This window comes from Opisthocomus hoazin, chromosome 21 (assembly GCF_030867145.1).
Source record: "Opisthocomus hoazin isolate bOpiHoa1 chromosome 21, bOpiHoa1.hap1, whole genome shotgun sequence".
Classification (NCBI taxonomy): domain Eukaryota; kingdom Metazoa; phylum Chordata; class Aves; order Opisthocomiformes; family Opisthocomidae; genus Opisthocomus; species Opisthocomus hoazin.
This window is the reverse complement of record NC_134434.1, coordinates 2993838-3014908: the sequence shown is the minus strand read 5'-3', so window position 1 is coordinate 3014908 and position 21071 is coordinate 2993838. Positions and strand designations below refer to the sequence as shown.

General features: G+C 45.3%; 2 protein-coding genes across 6 annotated transcripts in view; one reads left to right on the top strand and one right to left on the bottom strand.

Annotated features, from left to right (window-relative positions):
- The window catches only part of SAP30BP (SAP30 binding protein), a 30780-nt gene extending 20525 nt beyond the window's left edge, over nucleotides 1-10255 (bottom strand). Inside the window, exons 1-3 of one of the 2 annotated variants that reach the window (XM_075440607.1) lie at nucleotides 10101-10255; nucleotides 9859-9968; nucleotides 6932-6979 (exon numbers count right to left, since the gene is read on the bottom strand). In XM_075440607.1, the coding sequence (XP_075296722.1) occupies nucleotides 6932-6979; nucleotides 9859-9968; nucleotides 10101-10215 (273 nt within the window). In that variant the 5' untranslated portion in view covers nucleotides 10216-10255. The remainder of the gene's footprint in view (nucleotides 1-6931; nucleotides 6980-9858; nucleotides 9969-10100) is intronic. The other variant, XM_075440606.1, reaches the window with a different exon arrangement.
- Nucleotides 10256-10263: 8 nt separating this feature from the next.
- The window catches only part of RECQL5 (RecQ like helicase 5), a 42689-nt gene continuing 31881 nt past the window's right edge, over nucleotides 10264-21071 (top strand). For 2 of the 4 annotated variants that reach the window (XM_075440605.1, XM_075440602.1), the window contains exons 1-8: nucleotides 10264-10328; nucleotides 10833-10965; nucleotides 12248-12369; nucleotides 14241-14759; nucleotides 15495-15600; nucleotides 16055-16166; nucleotides 18432-18594; nucleotides 18952-19034. In XM_075440605.1, the coding sequence (XP_075296720.1) occupies nucleotides 10845-10965; nucleotides 12248-12369; nucleotides 14241-14759; nucleotides 15495-15600; nucleotides 16055-16166; nucleotides 18432-18594; nucleotides 18952-19034 (1226 nt within the window). In that variant the 5' untranslated portion in view covers nucleotides 10264-10328; nucleotides 10833-10844. Of the gene's footprint in view, nucleotides 10329-10471; nucleotides 10503-10832; nucleotides 10966-12247; nucleotides 12370-14240; nucleotides 14760-15494; nucleotides 15601-16054; nucleotides 16167-18431; nucleotides 18595-18951; nucleotides 19035-21071 lie in introns of those variants that run through there. The other 2 variants (XM_075440603.1, XM_075440604.1) reach the window with 2 other exon arrangements.

The following is a 21071-nucleotide window of genomic DNA, read 5'->3' as shown; positions in this document are numbered from 1 at the left end:
ATTATGTCTAAAAATCCACCTTCATTTCAATTTCATTGAAAAACCAGCGAAAAACACCAAGATATGGCAAGTCATTTCAGTGAGAAAATGCTTTAGAAGGGAAGCATTCATAGCATAAAAGCCTTTAAATAGCTTCTTCGAAACTTGATTCCGTTCACCTGACATATGCTATCTCAATATTTGACAAAGATTATTTGTCAGAAGTAATTTCCAGCCAAGGAACTGTGTGCCAGAACTCTCGCTTTCCAAGTGGAGGTACAGTTAATAACATCTGCCTTACAACAGCACCCTGGTCCCAAAGCTACTGGCTTCCCCTGGCTGCCTCCTCTCTCCTTCTCCACCCCTGATGCTAGGGGCCCTCCAAGCTTAACATTCACAGATCACCCTGTGCAGGTGCTTTACAAGACCACAGAGCACAGCCCCTCCACAGCACAGACACCAACCTGGGCACAGTGGTGTCAATGGGCAAAACAGCCTGCACGGAAGATTGCCCAACCCCGGGGGCAGCACAGCAGCAGCACAGCTCCCAGCAGTCTCCACCTGAGGCCACCATGGTCTGCAGAGATGTGCCTTGCTCGGCAGAGCCCATCAACTCTGCTTTCAACTCATTTTTGCTTTCTACAGCGAAACAGGAATTCAGAGGTGAAATATCAGCGCCACGTGACAGGGCTTGAGGTGTCAAGCTACTTCGATGCAGAATCAAATAGAAGGTGAAGCTGGGCTGTGACAAATCTTAAGCCTGACAGCAGCAAAGGAAAGGCTCTGGAGGGCTGACAAAATTAACTTCTTGCACAAGCTTTCTTTACTAGTACACAGTCCTAAAAATTCTTCTTCATGGTTTGGAGGCAAGGTGTAAAAGCAAGTATCCCCACTGGGATATGTGCTTCTCCATGAACGGATCCCACGGAGCTGTTGCAGATTTTGGTCCTTCTGTAACCAGAACAGGAAGATGGAAGAACCTATTTTCAACTATTTGTTGGTATTTGAGGCAATCCTCCATCTGTGCTAACTGTTCAGACTCTTACTGACACGCACCAACATGCAAATTCAGAACAGCTTATTTCAGTACAGCAGACAGAAATAATTGCAACAACAGAACTGGACTTGAAGAACTTAGACCTTTATCAGGTGAAATATGCAAGGGCAAGCAGCTCCAGAAAGGACTTTTCTTCAAGTTTAAAGACAAACAGAAAACCCTGGCTCTTCCCTTGGAGAATGGCAAGCCACACCTGTGTCAATAATCTGTGGTATTTAGTACTGGAGGGAGTGAAGAGTCTGCTGCAGCATGTATGCCTGGCGGGGAGGAAGGAACAAGCATGTCCGTGGACATGTCTCATCTTCCAAACAGCTCAAGAGCTGGACTGAAGCCAGCAGCTCTGAAGTAGGTAAGCCAGCTTCAGAGACCAACAATGCTGTGATCTATCTCCCTCTTAGGCAGACAGAGCTGGAGACACACAAGTATGTGGGGTAAGGGGCAAATTATTCAAAGATGCTGAATGCTATTTTGTTCCCTGCATGCAAAAGTGTTTAACCGCCGCTGATATTCTCTGGCAGCAACTGAGGTCAACCACTTAGTTTAAAACAGCTGATACCTGGTTCCCATTTTTCATGCCTGAGCACTCACTGTAACAGTGTAGAGGACAGCGTTAGAAGCTGAGTTAACTCTACTCCAACTAAGCGCGCTCTGCACATCACGCTGACTGCTTAGGTGCTAAACTTGCTGGCTCCCTCAACACAGCACTGGAAAACAGTGTCCCAAACCTAAAATGAGGGAAAAATACGTAGAGTTGGGAGCACAGACAGCATTTTATACAATTATATTAAAAGGAAGCTAGAATATACAAAAAGATGAATCTGAGACTGCAGTGCTTATCCCTGGCACCTTCAGGCTGTGCTCACAAGCAAAGGAATGAGTGGGAAACCAAACACTGGAGATCTAACCTTAACCCTAGCCCTGGAAACTGCACAGTTCACGCTCTGAAAGCATTTACAAAGAGGTATGCAGGACAGTCATGCATAACACAAGGCCATTTTTAAAACACAGCTGCTCATTTGCCAGTTCTGCCCGTCAGAGGCCAATACAGACCCAGACAGCATCAAAAGACAAGGGAGGCAGAACCCCCCCCCCCAAGAACGTAATGAGATTTTTTTGTTTCTGATGAGACATTGGGAGTGCCTTTTTATAACACACGCATCATATCCTACCAGATCCAGCCACCGTAGGAAGACTAATCCAGAGCGACTTCAGCCACCACAGAGTGCACCGTTATGGGGTGGGAACAGCAGTTTTAATACGTGTTCTTCAGTTATTTGACCTTTAACACACTCTAAGTAGAATTTTTAAGACTGCCTCTCAACAACTGAAAGCATCAAGGGCTGGTATTTCCTAAGCAACATTCATAATTTGCCACCACCAAAGTAAAAGATTCAAACTATTTTCTAAAGCTCACGAATGCCAGCTCCTTTTACACAGCTTGCTGTGGAATACCGGACCGGAACAGCAGTGCTTCACTGCTACAGCTTTTCCCAAACACACTTTTTCCCCTTATTCGGCGCAAAACAGTTGTACTTCAGGTGAAAATTACTGAGTAGGTTCAGACATCTTTCGAGAATCTGGCTTGATTAATGTATCTTGAATTCAGAAAAATGAATATGCCTTATCAAAATAAAGAGTTAATTACAGGGATTACATTACCGCACACACCCCCACCCATTTACTGGTTCTTAGCACTTGCTGATTTTCCTTTAAATCAAGATAATTTTGGTATTTAAACAAACAGGTTAATGGGCAGGCAAGATAAAAAAACCATTGCAATCAGAAGCCTCTAAGTATTAGTACACATCTATGCATCATAACACAGCAAAATTACTTTACAGGTATGCTGGATCAATAAAAGCTAAACAAAATAAAGGGTGGATGATTATCAAGAGGTAGTACTTAGACATACTTGGAAACATAGTGTTCCTCAGAAAATTTGACAGCCTTCTGCTAGACCCCAGTTTGGCTGCCTGTCCATACAATGCCACAACGACACTGAGGGGACCCTTAAAACAAAACCAGAAGAGAAAAACATCAAAGTAGCCACCTGCTTTGAAAAACTTACAATGTGTCAGGCATTCACTTGCCAAGGGAGTGGCAGGATTTATCAGCTTTCCTGCACTGACTAGTCCTGCTACCACAATCAAGGCTCAAGAGTTAATGATTTCCCTCTGTGAAAACTCCAGTCAGCCAAGCTGGAGGGCTGGGCTCTGTCCTTGGTCAAGGCTTGCAACCTGTTATTCATCCAGCCCTACAATATGAAGTACAGAACCCCTCAGGTGAGACTTGGAGCACAAGGTCAATATTTCATCTAAGGTTCATTTTCCTTCTTCCTGCAGGGCTGGTCCATCTAGTGAGCTCTGAAGGCTTGTATCTTGTTACTGCATCAAGGCTGTAACCATAGCCAGCCGCTGGCAAGAGCCCAAGCAACTTGCACTCACTACTGTTAACCCTTGTCATTCCAAACGAATGCCAGCAGAACACCAAATTTCAGACCCGTTTCCACAATGCCCTTTGTTTTGTACCCATGGCTCCATTATCTGAGGAAGAGATATAAAGAACCTGTCCAGGCTGTGGGATTCCATCTTTATGACCATGCCTTTGCCAGCAGCATCTGTTGACCATGTCTTTTTCTTTCTAAGCAGAAGGCTTTTTTTCTGAAGTGCTTTTAAGACAGTTGCTTGTTTACAGTTGGTGACTGCTCACTTAAAACCAGGGACCCCTGAACTGATTTTGGTCACTAACAAATACACCCCGCTCTTGAGCCTGAGCACATCCTCCCAGAGTGAAATTTGGAAGAGCAATTAGTTTTACCTAGACTTGAATCTCCCATTTTCCATGAGTCCCTGAAGCACTTCAAAATGCAGTTACAAGATGCAAGGTACCTGACTTTGCTACTTAAAGAGGAGGATTCTCCTTTCCGCTGCAAGCACACAGTGTTTGGGACTGGTTCACAGGTGCTCAGGAACAGAGAATCCTATGGGCCACAAGCCTGCTCTGGAAGAACGCTTTCAGATGATTGATGAAGGTCAACAAGAGCATACTCCCTGGAATCAAGACAAAAACTTGAGATAAATATAAACACCATAGGGTGGGTAGAAAAACATCTCCCCATCAGGGGTATCTGAGGAAAGCTCCAAATTCCACTCGCCCCACCATCACTTCATCAAGCAATTTTTCTATCATTCCCCACTTTCAGCCTCCTCAGTTGTGGTGACAAGAGTCTATACCCACAACTGCCACCAGCTGAACCTTCTGGAGGTTTTGTGTCTGCTGCTATCCAAGTGCAGAACGAGGCCAAATCACAGGACAAACCTGTGATTTGTGCAAACGCTAAAAAAATGCTGAATGTATATTCAGGACTTGAAAAGACAACGATTAACCAATGAATTGCAATGGTTTTACCTCATTCATGCATTTTTAAGGATTTGCCTTCTGCGTACAGTCAGATTCAGACCCTGGAAACGCCCTAGCCATATATATAGAGCCCACGATACCTATTTAAATATGTTTCCAGGTCTATGATGTCTTACAACGAAATTGTCAGAGCAAGAACTACAGCACTTCACTGGGACAAAACAAAGTTATCCAAAAGTGTTAGCAAGTTAGAACCAAGTGCCTCACTTTGCCACACTTTGGATTTACAGCAACTACAACTCTTACCCACTTGTTGTCATAGATACTGCAAGCTCAAAGCAAAGGGGAAGGAGGAGGAGAACACTGCCACTTGGTGGAAAAGGGGGATAGGAAACATTTGCAACTGCTCGAAGTGAAACTATTTTCACAACCATGTTCCATCTCCCCCCATCCCGAATGAATTTCTTAACAGCATGGCTAGTGCAACTCCCCCAGTGCCCCACAGAATGCCGTACAGCAACGTGCCTGCTCTGTCACCAGCACAGCGCCAGGCTGCCTCGCCGTATGCCATGTAGCAAAGGTGTGCTTCTACCTCTGCCCCAAGTGCCAGCTGGCGATTTAGCTAAAATTAAAAAAAACGCAAGAGGCCAGAGGATGCTATTCCCTTTTTCACTTATGTATGACGACATCTGCGAAGGATGACATGGAAATCTGAAACCGCTGAAGTTCAGATTTGCCTCCCTGCTATTCTTTTCAAATCCTCACCTTTCATGCCATGCTAGGATGGCAGGAATTACTTTTTTTTTTTTTTTGAAGTTGAACTTTAATTTACTTTTTCAGTTCTTGCAGAGTTCCTACCGCACAGTGTAGCCGAGATACCAATGCTTTTAGTACATTGTGTTTCTTTGCTTCCCCACTGAAGCAGAAACACTGCTCCACGGCCATGTGTATCTTTTCTTCAGAAGGGCAAACTGCACCTAGACAGTAGCACACAGAACTCACTGAAATCAAGAGGCTTTTCAAACAAGACAACATGAAACATCAGCAACATATTAAAGCAGTAGCCGTACCATTTAGTGGTAAGATTTCTGTAATGCATTACGACTCAGACAAGAGCTGCTATAGCCCGATTTTGTTCTTTCTCTCTTTGCCAGAGGTTTTCTCCATTGCCCTGAAGTCCTTGAGTCATTTTAGAGGAGACAGAAATGCACGATTCCAACAGGGCCCTAGTGATGTACAACAAATTTGTCTTTTAAGGAAAACCCATCTATTCTTCTTCCACAGTACACATTTGAATCCAGCAGTTTTTGCAGAAACATCTTGCTAGCACGCTTACTAGCCACCATGGCAAAAATTCACAAGTAGAAAAAGGACAAAAGTGAGACATTATCTTTTCCTCTCTTCCAAAAAAAAAAAAAACGTAATTTCTTTTTCTTGTGACAAGGAAAGGAGACAATAAATTTAATTTTCAAGTGCCTCCTACCTGTATGCCAAAGACATTAATGGTATTTCACACACTGATGCAAGAGATTTCAGCTGCAGTACAGCTACCAAGATTTTCAACTGTTTATCACTATAAACCCACAAAAATACTGCGGATATTGGAAGAAGGCGCTGCTATAAAACTCATTCAAGCAGAATGGCTAAAAACATTCATTTGCCTTCATCTTGTCCTAGGCAACTTCAAATGCTCTAAAGAATTTCAGTTTGAAGCACAGTCCTCTGGTTTCCTTAGCAGAGCTTAGAGACTGCATCTTTGAGGAAGCCACTGGGTAAATTAAAGGCCCTTGCAATTGTCACTCACTCGGTATCCCACAAGACTGCTAACATTGCATGGGGGATTGACCTGGCATGGAAATTTAAGCACAGTTCTCTAAAGTTTCAAATGGATTTGGTCTTTTGTCTGTCTTCCAGCTTGCAGCCTGATGTGTGTTTCTACGTGCTGTTAAACAGCTGTCGTTCAGCAGAAACAAGATGTAATCCCAGCATAAAGACGACTTCAACTATTTATGACAGCCATCATCTACGGATCTTAATTCACTTTTTAAATTTTAAATGCCACCTTTACAAAGCAGCTTCATTCAGAAGGACAGAAAGAGAGCTGGAGACAACTGAATTGATTTTAATACATTTCATGACCTCTAGGAGCATAAGATCATTTATTCATTAAGCTGTTCTAAATGAAGAAGGTATTCCAACTAACAATGGTCATAAGAGAACTCTGTACTGAATGCTACATCTCCTAGAGGCCTGCAAAATAAGTGAGATGCCATCAGAAAGCCTACCTCAGATCTAATGCACAAAATGACTAAATCCATGAATGCAAATCTTGATCATGACTCAGCCTGTAGCCTAACTGGTTAACTAACTTTTGCAGAAGCCAAAACTAATGTCAAAAAGAACACATCACAGCTACAAAAGGGAAAGTATGAAACTAGCTACAGAAGATCACAAACGAACACCAAGCCATGCTGTTAAGACTTATTCCTCTTGTACTGAACTTCCCCCCCACCACCATACCACACTTCCAAATACCTTTAGGTCACCAGCCTCAGGTTTTTCAGTCTCTGAATCGTCATCTTCCTACAAGACAAGAATTTACAGGATTAAACTTAAAGAGCAGGCCTGGCAAGTAACCGCACTTACAGCAAAGGGCTTGCACTCAGCAGCCCAGCAGTAGTCCGAGACCCTTTCCATGGAAGGTAGTTTTGCCCCACCCACTCATGACCAGAAAACAAGTCCTACAGTCAGGACAAGAAGCGTTTGTTTGGTTTTTGGTGGTTTTTTTTTTTAGTCAAAAGCATCACTCAGTAGCAGATGTCCCCCGCAAAACTCAAGCAGCTCCTGAGTGCTCAGAACTAGACAATAAGAAGCAACAGAACTGGGAAAAAAGCATTTGTCAGTTGATAATTCTGTCTCTTCCAGTTGGCAGGCAGGCTTTTTGCACTCGTCCCCATTTCGCAGTACTCCCAGAAAAAGCAGCATTTGCAAGACCTATAATAATCCCAAGCACACATCAGCAACACACAGAGGACACACCGCTGGCCTGCCATCCAGCCGAACATGCAGGCTTGGTGAGGGTCTGGCCTAGCATTAAGTGCCAAAGATTCAGTGATGCCAGCTGACACCACACCTTTCTTCTTTGTGTAGCGCGCTCGTCGCCTCATTTGCAGACGACATGGACTTGCACAGAAGGGAACAACTGACAAATTTCACTGTTTTAGGTAACAGACTCCATTCAGTTTTTATTTCTACCCAGAAATAAACCAAAGAACGGGGCAAATTTTTGCCCTGTGAGAGCTTAAAATACTAAACTGAGCTCTGTGTAAAATCCTACACCTCATGAGAAGCTCGCTCCAGCTTCAGTCCCAGCTGGTAGGCAAGCCTACTGTTCCACTGCCCTGTGAGCTACTTCACTGCGACCCTCAAGTCAGATGTGTTTCTAGACATAACTACATACTCTGGGTTCAAAGCAAGTTTGAGGAGCAGAAAGTGTTCTTCATGCTCACACAACTCAGCAGAACGGTTTTTCCCCTCAAACTTCACCAAAAATTTCAACTTTGGCCCCAAAATAAGAACTTGGTGTTTCAGCTTCAGAAAGAAAAGCAAAGAAGCAGCGAGATGATTACATGCAACTGAAAGGAAGAGTTTACAACGAAATGCCCACCTCGGAGTATGAGCACATGAGCAAGTTCTGGCAAGGCAAGCTAGAGAATTACCACATGATAATGTCAATAAATTTTAATTGCCTGAATTAACACACATATCCCACAGAAGTGAGAGATCAAACTCCTTCATTTCAGCTACTCTCCAGCTTACCTTTCCGAAACATGCACATATGCCAATAATTCAGTCTTTACTGTCAAAGTTTAATAACAGTATGTTTGGAACTAAAACCAAACCATAGTACTAAGTAACTTGGTGCTTATCACAAATGAGATTCCTCTCCCCTCCACAGTCCCACCTATATTATCAAGATAAAAGTCATTTTCAACAAAGCAACAATGGGTTGAATCATTCATGTTATAGACAGGTAACTGAAATGGCTCCCAAAGCCTCCGAACCTAGCAGTGAACATCACTGAAACAACATCAACAAACAAAGCAGCATTACAGAGAACTACCTTTGAAAAGACAGAGAGAGGCTTTTCAGTCACTGTTAAGGTAGACAATATAAGCACAGAGTTGTTTAGACAAAAGCCCAGGACACCTGAATCCAACTCACACTGCTTTCTAAATAAACCTCTAACCAGTATAAGCTACTAGCACAAGTAATATCAAGGAAGCTCTTGATTCTGGTCAAAGAATACTTAATGCAAAAAGCTAAGCATTGCTCTCCTGCAGTAAGACTGCAGAAGGCACCCTGTGCAACCTGCACACATCTGTACAGTAACTGCAAATATATGCAACACCTACTAGCTAACAGCAGACTGACTTGATCAATTACCATTATCTGAACAGCAACCTGTACCTCCCAGATGATGGGCAGCTGCAACCTGGACTGAAAATTGTGTGTTCAATAAAGACTACTTCATTTACCTGCCCTTTTGTCAATGCTAACTAAGCACAGCTGATCTCAGCCATCTGTATCACACCTACCACTTCCTTTAAGCTACAGGGATCTCACTGAAGGGGAGGTCTAGAAGTTTTGAATATAAAAAGAAGAATTACTAAAGCAGTAAAAAAGCTTCACTGCTTTGCTAAGCCAGATGCCAAGAGCAGACCCTGAATGCTGTTGCTTGCACCTTCTCCAGTTTGCAGCAGAACAAAAGCAAGAACAGGAGACTGACAGATTTCTTGTCTGCTACTGGAAAACCAGATGGCAGAAACAGCGAGTGTCTCATAAGACACTGGTCTAATGCACACAAACTAGATATCAATGAGGAAAGATAACAGTAACACAGCCCTACTTTTTTTTGGCTCTGCGATAGACAAAAGAACTGGATCACATGCCATGCGCCCATGACAAACAAAAGGGACTCATGTCTAGACAGGACACTGCTACATCAAGGTAACCTGATGTAGTAAGTGGATTGAGTTATACACAAAATAATAATTTAAGACGTTACAGAACCTTATTCTTTTCAATCCTCAAGCTGACCATGCAACAGCGTGTTCCTCTTACAAGGTTCTCATATATGTCAACTACACTTAAAGAATAATTTTCATTTAGCATGGCTGTTAATTTGTACCAGCCTTTTTCCCACAAAAGACTCAAATGGCATCAACACAGTAACAAGCAACACGAGCTGCGCCAAGCTGCTGATGGGTTTCAAGGCAGATGCTTTCTACTTGAAAAGAAAGTGAAAAGACGTGCTTGGGAAGTGCTGAAACCCACTCCAGGAGTCAGATATTCCAGGTTCCATCACGGGTTGCCACTCGGGGGTTTCCTTTGGAGAGAGAAAAGCCTCTGCAACACGCGAGAGGGATCAGGGCAAGCTCTCGGCGCAGAGAGATACTTACTGACTGCCTGCTGTTCTCGTCATCCTCTTCTTCATACCCGTCCTCGTCCCCTTCCAGGAGCGTGAAGTCGTCGTCTCCGTACGCGACCGAGACCAGGCCTCCTTTCTCTCCTAAAGAGGAAGGGAAAAGGAAAACCATAAGGAAAGGCCAGGCGGCAACGAGCGCGGCCTTGCTCTCACGGAAGGGGAAGGTGGCGGCCCCCCTCGGCCCACTGCCTTCCCCGGTCCCCTCCCTGCCCTCACCCATAGCCGTTCCCCCATCGCTTCCCCCCGTCCCGGCCTCGCTGTCCGACTCTGGGTCCGAATCCTCGGCGTAAACCGCTAATGAGGAGAGGACGCTCCGCTTCGCCGCCGCCATCTTCCGCCTCCGCCGCGGAGGACTTCCGGCGCGCGGGGATGACGCAACAGCGCAGTCGCCATAGCAACTCCGTCTTGCTTCGTCCTCCTGAGGCCGAGAGCTCCGGCGCCCGCGTACGGCGAGAGGAGAAAACCCCTCAGCGAGGCGCAGCAGGGTTTGGGGGGGGGGGGGGGAGGAGAGGAGTGGATAAAAGACGCGCGGGGTGTTTATGGAGGGGGCTGGTCCTTTAAGAGGTTTTCTGACGTCATCACTCGGCGCCGCGACAGCACCTGCCGGACGCTGACCGAGTGCGAGAGGGTGGGGGTCGGGGCGCGGAGGGGTACGGCGCGGGGAGACACACACGCACACACGGGACAGGAGACGGCGGAGGGATACAGGCCGTGCGCCCTCCCGCTACAGCCGCCCCAGGCCCAGCTGAGCCCGGGCCGTGGCCCGCCGGGAGGCCTGGGCCTGTCCCAGGAGCAGCGATACCGGGGTTCCCTCCAGCGAGGGGGCCTGGGTGGCATCCTTGGGGGGGGGAGAGGAGGGGGGAGGGGTTCGGGCAGAGGCGGGCAGGCCGTGGCCGGAGGAGGGTGGCCGCGTTGGGGTCGAGCATCGGTTCCTGTCACGCTTCCCAGCTTAACTCTAAGATGAGCGGCGAGCCTGCCCCGGGCCTGGAGGGCAGGGTCCGGAGAGCTCTGCGAAAGGTCTTTGGGTTTGAGTCCTTCAAGACTTCCCTGCAGGAGAGCGCGACCGTGACTGTGGCGAGAGGTGAGGCTCAGCGTCGGAAAGATGCGGAACACGTCAGGTTTTCCATCTTGCTGTGTGGGGGCCAGTGCGGAAGTTGGTTGCCTGTTTTGAGGAGACGTGTCACCGGGACTAGGCAGGACCCGGCCCTCCACGGCCTCCTTGGCTCTGAGGTCGTTTCAGAGGCGTAGGAGCATGAGCTTGTTGTCCTGGGTTAAACTACAACACGTGTGCTGCACACAGGCTCTCTGAACACGGCTTTGCCCTGCCTGTTCTCCTTTGTATTTGTTTTGAAACACTCCTATTGCATCAACCAGAAAATAGGAAACCTTAACGTGCAGCATTGCTGGTGTCTCCACTGCAGGTATCCACCAGCGTGTTTATGGTCAGACGAGGTCAAAACTGTTTACATTTGTACATTTTCAGAGTAAACCTGTTCTTGTAGACAACGTTAGACAGAGATGGTACCAGCAGAAGACTTGATTTCATGGCATAGTTTGTATCTGTTCTCTGAATCATGCAGCCATTATCAGAAATGTGATTTTGCTGGCGTTAACTTGTCCACTGGCATACTGCTGTTGGCTGGACAGGCAGCTCACACACGCAAGCTGCCAGCCATCAGCTCCCCTGGCAGGTCTCACAGTGTGAATCAGAACAGAGTCAAACTCAGCCCTCGGGATATAGTTACAGTTTCCATCTCTCGCAGGCAGCTATGCAGACGTGCTAGGGACAGCAGGCAGTGTTCTGTCAGCGGGGTGTCGCTGCCGATTAACACTGCATGCACTGGCACCTCCCTGACTTGAAGTGGATACTGCTCAGTACAGTGACAGTCACTAACTGCGGGAGATTATCTATGTGGCTGAGATTTCCAACCCGGATTTCTTATGAGGTACCTTTCTGGGATTAGCTTTAGGAGGATGTGGTAAAGATCTGTCTTGGGGCTGGTAATTTGATAACTGGAGGTCTAAGATGAAAGCAAGCAGCTCGTCTGGAAGAGAATTAGCACGAATAGCTTGTTTAACTTCTCTGTCTTGGTTTCTGTGTATCTTCTGGTACTTTTGTAAGGCTGTTTCTAAATGTTTACGAAGTGATGAGAGATTCTTTGAAGGAAATGCTCCAGGCACACAAAGTATTGCTATGCTTTTAGAACCTAAAATGAAGTGTCTTTTGTTGGTATGCCATACGGTATGCGCACACATATGCTGTTTCTCAGAGATTATGAGCCACTGTGCCCACCCCTCCAGACAGAGCCCTGGGAACTCGCCACCACTCAGGAACCTTTAGCTTTCTTCTGTTGTCTTTGCAGGCGAGAAGGATGTCTTTGTATGCATGCCCACAGGGGCAGGGAAATCCTTGTGCTACCAGCTTCCTGCAGTTCTGGCAGTGGGCATCACCATTGTCATTTCACCTCTGATTGCACTGATTCAGGTAACTGTCTCCTGTTAGCTGTGGCAGAGCAGCCCGTGAAGGGGGTCGGGAGACGCTGGAGGCGCAGCTGCCTCCTGTCTTTCTGTCCACGAGTCTCTGCTGTTGGCCTGCCTCTGGATTCTCGTCTTGATGTCTCGGTGTGTTTTCATTGCCCTGGTGGTAGGTGAAGAGACTGCAAGTTAGCTGCAGCGCAGAGTAACTCTGGTATGATCCTATGCGGCTCTCTAAAAGGAGGTTCTTCTTCTTTAATATAACCGGGTGGTTTTTATAACTGAGCCTTTCTCCGTTTTCTCCAGTTGTCTTTTACCTCCAGTGTGCTATAGAGAAGCAGCAAAGTAGAGTACCTCAAATGGACCAAACTGGAAGAAAAACCAAACAGGAGAAAACTGCTATTTTACCTACAAAGTAATAACTCTGGGAATGATGAAGTTATCTTTGAAGGCATAATTTGTTCTGCATCAAAATGTCTTTTTGTTGCATGAGTCTTTCTGTCATGGGAAGAAGCTGGTTTAGCAGAGCTCCTCCTTGAGCACTTTCATCTATGAGACTAGGTTTTTTCTGTATTTTGCCTTTTCTACTGTTTCATCACCTGCTGGGAGAAACACTTCCCTGTAAGAGCAGCTGTAGACTGCATTGCTTAGGCTTCTGTAAAGCATCTGGTTAGCATTGCATGATATCTGGTGTTGTAGGCTGCTGGTTTGGGTTTGGCTTTTTGTGCATTTTTTTTTTTAACTCCTTTACAGTCTAATACACATTAAGAATTAAGAGCAGTCTTGGAGATACATCTCAGAATGGTGTTATAAATAGTGAATTAGTTCCAAGTGCAAGGATTTCTGATTAAACTTCAGCACAGACAATATTTTATCGGTGAAACAGAGGTTAAAAAAATTACCATTGGCAAGATTTGCAGGTGAAGCAGAATGTGCCAGAGTGACAAATTGGTTTAGATGGGCTCAGTGAGTCTTAGGGAACAGAGCTGAAGTGAGCCTTCAGAGGTCTTCTCATCAAGCCCTGAGGTGGGGTGGCTGTGCCCAAAATGATCATGATGTATTTCAGTGTAGCTGGACTTCAAGAGTTTAGTCAATATGGTTTAGGGAAGTATAGTAGGGAATGCTGAGAGTTGACTTTGTGAACAGAAAACAGTGGATATTAAATCAATCACTGAAACCAATTATTGAGTGAAATAACGAGATACCAGTTTTCCAGGACTATTCATATCCTCTGAAATGTTATGTGCTAGTCAAGTGCAAGTGAACAGCTCAGTGCAGGGACAGGGAGGTGAATTTGTGTGCCCAGTGTTCGTCTGGATGTATCTGGCTGTGATGCCATGTTTTCTTCTTGGTTTTCATGGCGTGGTTCTCATCCAGACTTGGTTCTGTTGCAGTGGTGATTTGCATGACTCTTGTGTTTCGTCCTGTCTCGGCTGTGTTTGTAGCATCCTTTAGCTGTTTCTGAATGAAACGCACTCTGTTATGGTAGGGCGGTGCTGTGCATTTCCCATCTGCGACAACTTCATAGTGTAAATCCCAGACGTCGGTGGCTTGTTTGTGTATGCTGTGGCTATGATGAGTTATTTTGCACAGATCCCTGCTGGTGTTCCCAAGCAGCAAAAAAACTGTCTTAAAGTGACTGGATGCACAAAAATGCGGTTGGATGTTAGAGCTGGACAGATATGCTCGCAGCTGAAGATAAAGGCATTTAGAGTTGAAGTTCTGAATACCCAGACTGTAGGTGTCTGTTGTCCTTGGACTCGATCCTGGAGGTGGAAACTGGGCCCTCAACTGGATCTCCCTAGTAGTCTTTATTGGTGATGGTGACTTTGTTTATAGCCATTTGCTTTTCATTTAATTTTAATCTTGTGTTTACTCTAGGATCAGGTGGATCACTTGCTGGCTCTGAAGATCAAAGCCTGCTCTCTGAACTCCAAGCTTTCTGCCCAGGAAAAGAAGACCATCCTGGCTGACTTGGCAAGCGAGAAGCCTCAAGTAAAGCTCCTGTACATCACCCCAGAGATGGCAGCCGCCTCTTCCTTCCAGCCTACGCTGAACTCTCTGGTGTCCCGAAACCTCTTGTCCTACCTGATAATCGATGAAGCGCACTGTGTCTCCCAGTGGGGACACGACTTCCGACCCGACTACCTGCGGCTGGGGACCTTGCGCACTCGCATACCCGCTACACCGTGTGTTGCCTTGACTGCCACTGCCACCAAGCAGGTCCAGGATGACATTGTGGCAGCGCTTAAACTAAAGCAGCCGCTTTCCACATTCAAGACTCCTTGCTTCAGATCTAACTTGTTCTATGATGTGCAGTTCAAAGAGCTCTTGACTGATCCGTACACCAACTTGAAGGATTTCTGTCTGAAGGCGCTTGAAGTGAAGAACACCACGGGGGTGAGTTTTACATTTGGGGAAAAAGGCTAAACTGAACAAAATCTACCTTAATGGTCACTGAACTTCCAGTGGTTGGTACGGCCCTGACAGGTCTGTGGCAGGGAAGGAGGAGGTCCCTGGGAGGAAAGTGCTCACGTGTATATTTTTTAGTTACTCTAAAAGTGTTCACACATGTTTTTTAGTTCCTCTAAAAGAGGTAGAATATGAAGGCTGTGTTCCTTTCGGAACTGTCCTTAGAAAAGGGTTGGTCTAAAAGAGAATGGATTAGGAATATGTGACTAGCATTTCTGTCTTGGTTTGTTATGTCCCAGGTGATCATTGTATGTTTGATTGCATTCTGCTCTTTTAGCATGGCAAGGGTGAACAGAAGATTTGGACTGTTGTATTGAATTCTTGTTCTAATTCTCCAAATAACTCTCAGCAACTCAGTTACAGCCTCTGCACCTGAGTTTATCTGTAAGGCGGAGAGAAACTGCTTCTTGCCTTATGCCTGCTGGGAGAGGATCGGGGGACGGTATTTGGGTGATGCTGGGCCCTGTAGGACTTGTAAGGAAACTCTCTTTACGTCTGATTTACTGTTGCACTGCCACAGTATCTTTCAGTTGCTGGGGAATCGGCTTGTAGAAGAGATGAGCTTTTGGCGTCCCTGCTGTCTCCACTGTACTAATGACTGCACTGTACTAATTGCTGATTGGCTTCAGACAGTGTCATGGAGTTTCTCTCCTGTCTGCCCAGGTGTACTCCGGTTGTGGCATTGTGTACTGCAGGATGAGGGATGTGTGTGACCAGCTGGCTATTGAATTGAGCTACCGAGGAGTGAAAGCCAAGGCGTATCACGCAGGTACTGGAAGCTGCATCTCTCAGTAGCTGGTAGAACTGAACTGTGCCACCTTTAAGGCCTGGGTTGGGGCTACCTAGAAAACAGCTATCTGGGCATGGCCTGCAATGTGTCTGATGCTCACGCGTCAGCTCTGTGAGGTAAATGTGCAGCCTTCAACAGAATGGCATTCCCTTCAATCCAGAACTGTTGGGTTTGTTGGATCTTGCATGGCCTAAATGTAACAACTGCTTTTATCCCAGAGGACTCTGAATTTTTCTCTTTGGAATAGAAACAGCTGCTGCTGACTTCTGCCTGATCGCAGGCCAATTTAAACATGGGCAGAGAGGAGCGTGTACATCAGTCAGTTTTAGTGAGGGGGTTGGTTCGCAATGGGGTGATGGAGGAGGAAGAAAATCCTCATTTATTTGCTTTTTTCTTTTGGTTGTTGTTTCCTTCCCTCTTTTTCCCTTCCCAGGACTCAAGGCAGCTGACAGGACTTCAGTCCAGAATGAATGGATGGAGGAGAAGATCCCTGTTATTGTTGCAACCATCAGTTTTGGAATGGGAGTAGACAAAGCAAATGTCAGGTGTGTGAGGCTGAGGTTGTGCACCACCAGGAACTGAAACCTGAGCAGTGGGAACAGAAAGCCTCAGTCTCTCTGTTACCTGATACACCTGGCTCAAATGCCTCATGAACACTTGCTAAAACCCACAATTTTTTTTTTTTTTTTTTTATCTTAGAAGCAGCAAAACCAAACCTGGAAGGGTTTTGTAAAGAAATTAAAAACAAGGCACCAGAGCTCCTCTTTGCCCGTCATCTTCAAAACGAAGAACGTTGGAGGAATGCTTTTTTTTGGCCACACCCTCCAGGGTTTCAAAAAGAGCCATCTCAATGCAATTACAGCTGTCCCTTTCACTTCTCTTAGTGCAACAGTTGCTGCTGAAAAGCAGAGGGAAGATAATCTGTACATAAAATAATTCATACACCATCTACTAAAATAGTCAGAGCTAGCTTTTTTTAGAGATCTCCTTTTGCAATGCAAAGGGGGGGGAAAAAAAAGCAGTTCACAAAAGGCAATAACTGTATAAAAATACAGCTCGAGGCCAAGGACAGAAACTTTGCACGTGTTTTAAATTGCTGTTCCTCTGGGACTTCTAACTGTCACCATAACTGTTCTATGCTGTTAGAACTCCTGCACCGCAGTATAGCTGTGCTGAGTTGGTATTGTGAGCTGTGATCAATTAGAAGAGGGATAACTTAGGTGCAGCTCACGCAACACCCCACACAGACCTGATCTTTACTGTAAAATCCACATAAAGCAATTGCTCTGAACACTGTGGGAGAGGGGTAGGACATCACTGAGACAATGACATCAGTTCACAACTGTGCCATTCTTCTCTCCATGGCACTGTGCTGCCAGATAACAGGATCCCGTAGCAATGACAGACTATTCTCCTGCTTGGTGCATGTCACCCAATGGAGAAATGAGAAGTCTCCTAGGAGAGCAGCATGAATTAATGGCCTGCTGAAACCACTCTGCCCTGTTCAGTACAGTGGTCATTAAAAAAGGCAAAGAGTAGCTGAAATCACAGAATCACAGAATGTTAGGGGTTGGAAGGGACCTCTGTGGGTCATCTAGGATTGAGAGTGAAATCTATCTGAAATATGCTTGTGATATGGTTAATTTCCAAGGAATGGAGTTAAAATGACTCTTTACAGGGTGTTTTTTAATAGCTCGAAGGACATTATACCTGAGCCCAGGCAACAAGACACTGCTGCTTAGCCTTCACTCTGTGTTGGCAGAGTTCTGAGTATTCATGTATATGTTACCGAGTAAGATCAGGTCTGACAACTTCTGGAGGTGACTCTTGGGCAAAGGGAAAACAGAGGGGTTTCTTTTTTCTGGTGGAATCTGCTCCTCCCTCTTCACTGCTAATTCAGTTTTGTTTGAGCTTACTTATCGATCCCTGCAGTGAACATCCTGATGGGGATCAAATGTGTAGGGCTCTGATGCTTCCTGCCTGGTCTGTTCCTGGAATGTTTGTGTTTGGAGAAACATGTTTGCCTGCTTTTGTCATTAATCTTTTGCCACACCCATATGCATCCTACCTGCCTCAGGGACATGCTGTTTTTGAGGCAGACTGGTATTTAAAACATTGGGAGCATTAGTGTACTGTAAAATCTTCTCAATGCAGGTATAAGCTGAATTGCTGAATATTCAGGTGCAAGCAGGTTTAAAGCAGTCTTGCAGTGGTGTGTTGAAAACCTTCCTTCAGAGATTACATGCAGTTTAGCAAGGATTCATAGTCATATTTGCTGGCTAGGAAGGGTGCCCTCATCTACAAGTGAGCTAGGTGAGACAGAATTTCCCATGCAGACCTTGTTGGCAAAGAAGTGTCTTTTTAAAATAAAGTATTTCAGATTGTGTTCTATAATGTTCAAATTGTGTTCCACAAAATAAACAGGACTTTTTAATTAAAAATTTTATTTTATGGGAAAAAGTCCCGAACTCCTTAAATCAGTGTCCTTATTCTCACTCTTCATAGCTGTACAATTGTGTGCACGTTTGGGATATTCATGTGCTCATTCTTTTCCGTCATTTGGAGTGACATCCTGCTCACATGTTCAGTTGCACTTGCTTTCTTATGGCTCTGCTGCTTTCCTTGTGTCTCATGCGTTAAGAGGACTTAAATTTCTGCATGCAAAATCCCTTGCTCTGCTAGATCCTCTGTCTTTTTTACTTTTGCTGCCTTATTTTTTACTGTTGTTGATGTCCACAAACAACACAATCATGTATGCAGTGATTGAGAAATCCGCAGCCTTATGTTTCCTGTTGTCTTACCACCTGCAGATTTGTTGCCCATTGGAATATTGCAAAGTCAATGGCTGGATATTACCAAGAATCTGGCAGAGCTGGGAGAGATGGGAAGCCGTCCTGCTGCCGCCTCTATTACTCAAGGAATGATCGGGACCAAGTCAGCTTCCTGATTAAGAAGGAGCTCTCTAACATCCAAGTAAGATCTGCAGAATAGTATCCACCTGCCTAGATATGCTGCCTTTGCTCTGATCTGGTTTGCCTCTTGTCTGCAGCGACCTCTGACTATGCAAAGATGAAATGAGTTTTTCTGGGTCTAGAGCTGTCTGTGGCCCTCTTTCATGGGGTAGCAGAAGGGAGTGAAGCAGGAAGGGAGAGGGCTGCCAGACCCAGCTCCAGCTTTGTTAGAGAGGCATGGATGTGGAGCAGAGGCAGGGTGGTATCTGGACCTGTTTGCCATATTGATCAGAAGGGTTGGATTTGCTCATTGCTAGAGTTTCTTTATCTGTTTATACTTTAGTTAAAGACTATAGTTATTGTCCCTGTCTACTTTCAGGAAAAAAAAGGCACCTTAAAAGAATCTGACAAAGCTGTGATGACAGCTTTTGATGCCATTGTGAACTTCTGTGAGGAGCTGGGGTGAGTGCACTTCTTCCAAATACTGTTTAATGTTGAGGAAACCGTGCCCTGTGCCTTCTAAGGCACTGTTATGGCTGAGGTCTTGCATGTCCATGAAGAAGAAAATACTGAATGAATCGCCTGATAACTTTGCTGTCTAGACTAAGGAAGGTGTCCCTGAGACATCTCTTACTCGCTCCCACCTCTGAGTTAACCAAGATGTTGTTCTTGCAGCCTGAGCAAGTGACATGGTGATGTTAAACTATAAATCCTCTGGCTATGTTCTGTCTTTGATGATGGGTTGACTTAGTTATGTTTGCTTTTGTTTTGACTCTGTCCTCCTTCACTAGATCATCTCTCCTCTAAGGAGACAGACAGCCTAATCAGCATGGGATGGAAGCAATTAATGCTTCTGTAAATCTCAGGGGTTCTGCTCTGCAAAGCACTAGGTATCCGTGATTCTCATTGACCTTGGAAGGAGCTGATGGTGCTGAGAAGGTTTCAGAGAGAGGCCCAGATTACAGAAGTGCCCAATCTAAATGCAGACTAGCAACCACAGAGTGCATTGTTCAGGTTTAGTTCATGACTTGTAAGCTGTAATTGTACTAATTGCTACTCTATGCTGGATAAGACATCAGAGCTATAATTTTGCCAGTAAGAGAGCAGTATGTGTTCACCAACTGAAAATGGTCAACATATGTCTGGCTTTCAAGTCTGTGTTTTGTTTAATTTTTCACACCTCTGTCTATGGCAACATTTTTCAATGTGAATGTAACACGTGCTGATTTTCTGATGCCCTGGTGAACATATGCTCTCCTTGTGATCTTGTTTGGTAAACAAATTCTGGTTTTATGAAGTTGCTCTGGGAGAGCCTTGCTTGTATTGAAATATGGTACAACATTGAGTAGTCCTGGGACACCTGAAGGAGCACTTTGTCCAAAGTCAAGGTGATTCTGGGAAGTAGCTACTAGGAGGCTTCCTGCTGAAAGAGTCTGATCCACTTAACTTGGCTAAGCAGCTCTGCTCCTGCTGGGGTGTGTTACGAGCTCACAGCAAGAGTGGCCAGATAGCTGTTTGTGTCTGGGTTTTGTGTAATCTGAGAGGTGGCTGTGTGAATCCGGTTAGATGTTAACCTCAGGAAGCCTTGTCTTGGTATCTATTTCTCCTTGACTCCCAAGCTGGTTATCAGTAGAGTTAGTAGTGACCATCATTTCTTGGAATAGACACAAGTGCTGTAAAAACTGGACTGGGATCACTGAACTAACCTTGCACAAGCCAGAAGCAGTTGCAGGACGTTGCAGGGTGGTGTCTCAGTGAGGGCCCGAGTTAGGCTCCATGTCCACCTTACAGCATCTCCCACTTCATGCAGGCCGTAAGGAGCCAGACTGCTCTCTGAAGTGAGAACCCTATTCTCTAGGGTTGCACTGCAGCAGTGAGGCAATAACCGAGTAGGGACAGAGAGAAAGCATTCTCCTTGGCCCAGATGAATAGTAATGGAAATAGGATTTAACTGGGTACACAGAAGAGAGATTTCTGTAAGGAAATATCACTGACCTAATTAGAAATCATGTCTCCCATACTTTTTCTTCCCTCCTCCAGCTTGGTACATTCTTCTTACTGTATACCATGCCGTATGCATCCTAGAGTCACATATTGCAGCACCACTGACTGCCTTCCCCGCTCATAACTGTACAGGAGACGAAGATGCTATGTAAAGGAACGCCACGTTGCATTTCTTTTTTACATTTTGAATTAGTACAGCTCTATTCACTATCCAAACAGTGAAAGCAAACCTGAAACTGACCTTGCAAGGTTCTAAAGAAGAACAAATACAGACAGACTTGTATACTGGCAAGCAAGTTTTTGCATAGTATATTTAGGCTATTGTCCGAGTATGACAGGAGAACAATGGTATAAGCTGCTTTTAGAGAGTGGGTTTAGACAAAGCTTTTTCTGTTCAGAGTTGCTTATTGCCCATTTGCAAGATGGAAAAAAATCTACCATGTAACTGCAGCAGCGGAAGACACCTTTATCAGTTTTAGGTGGTGGCTGACCATT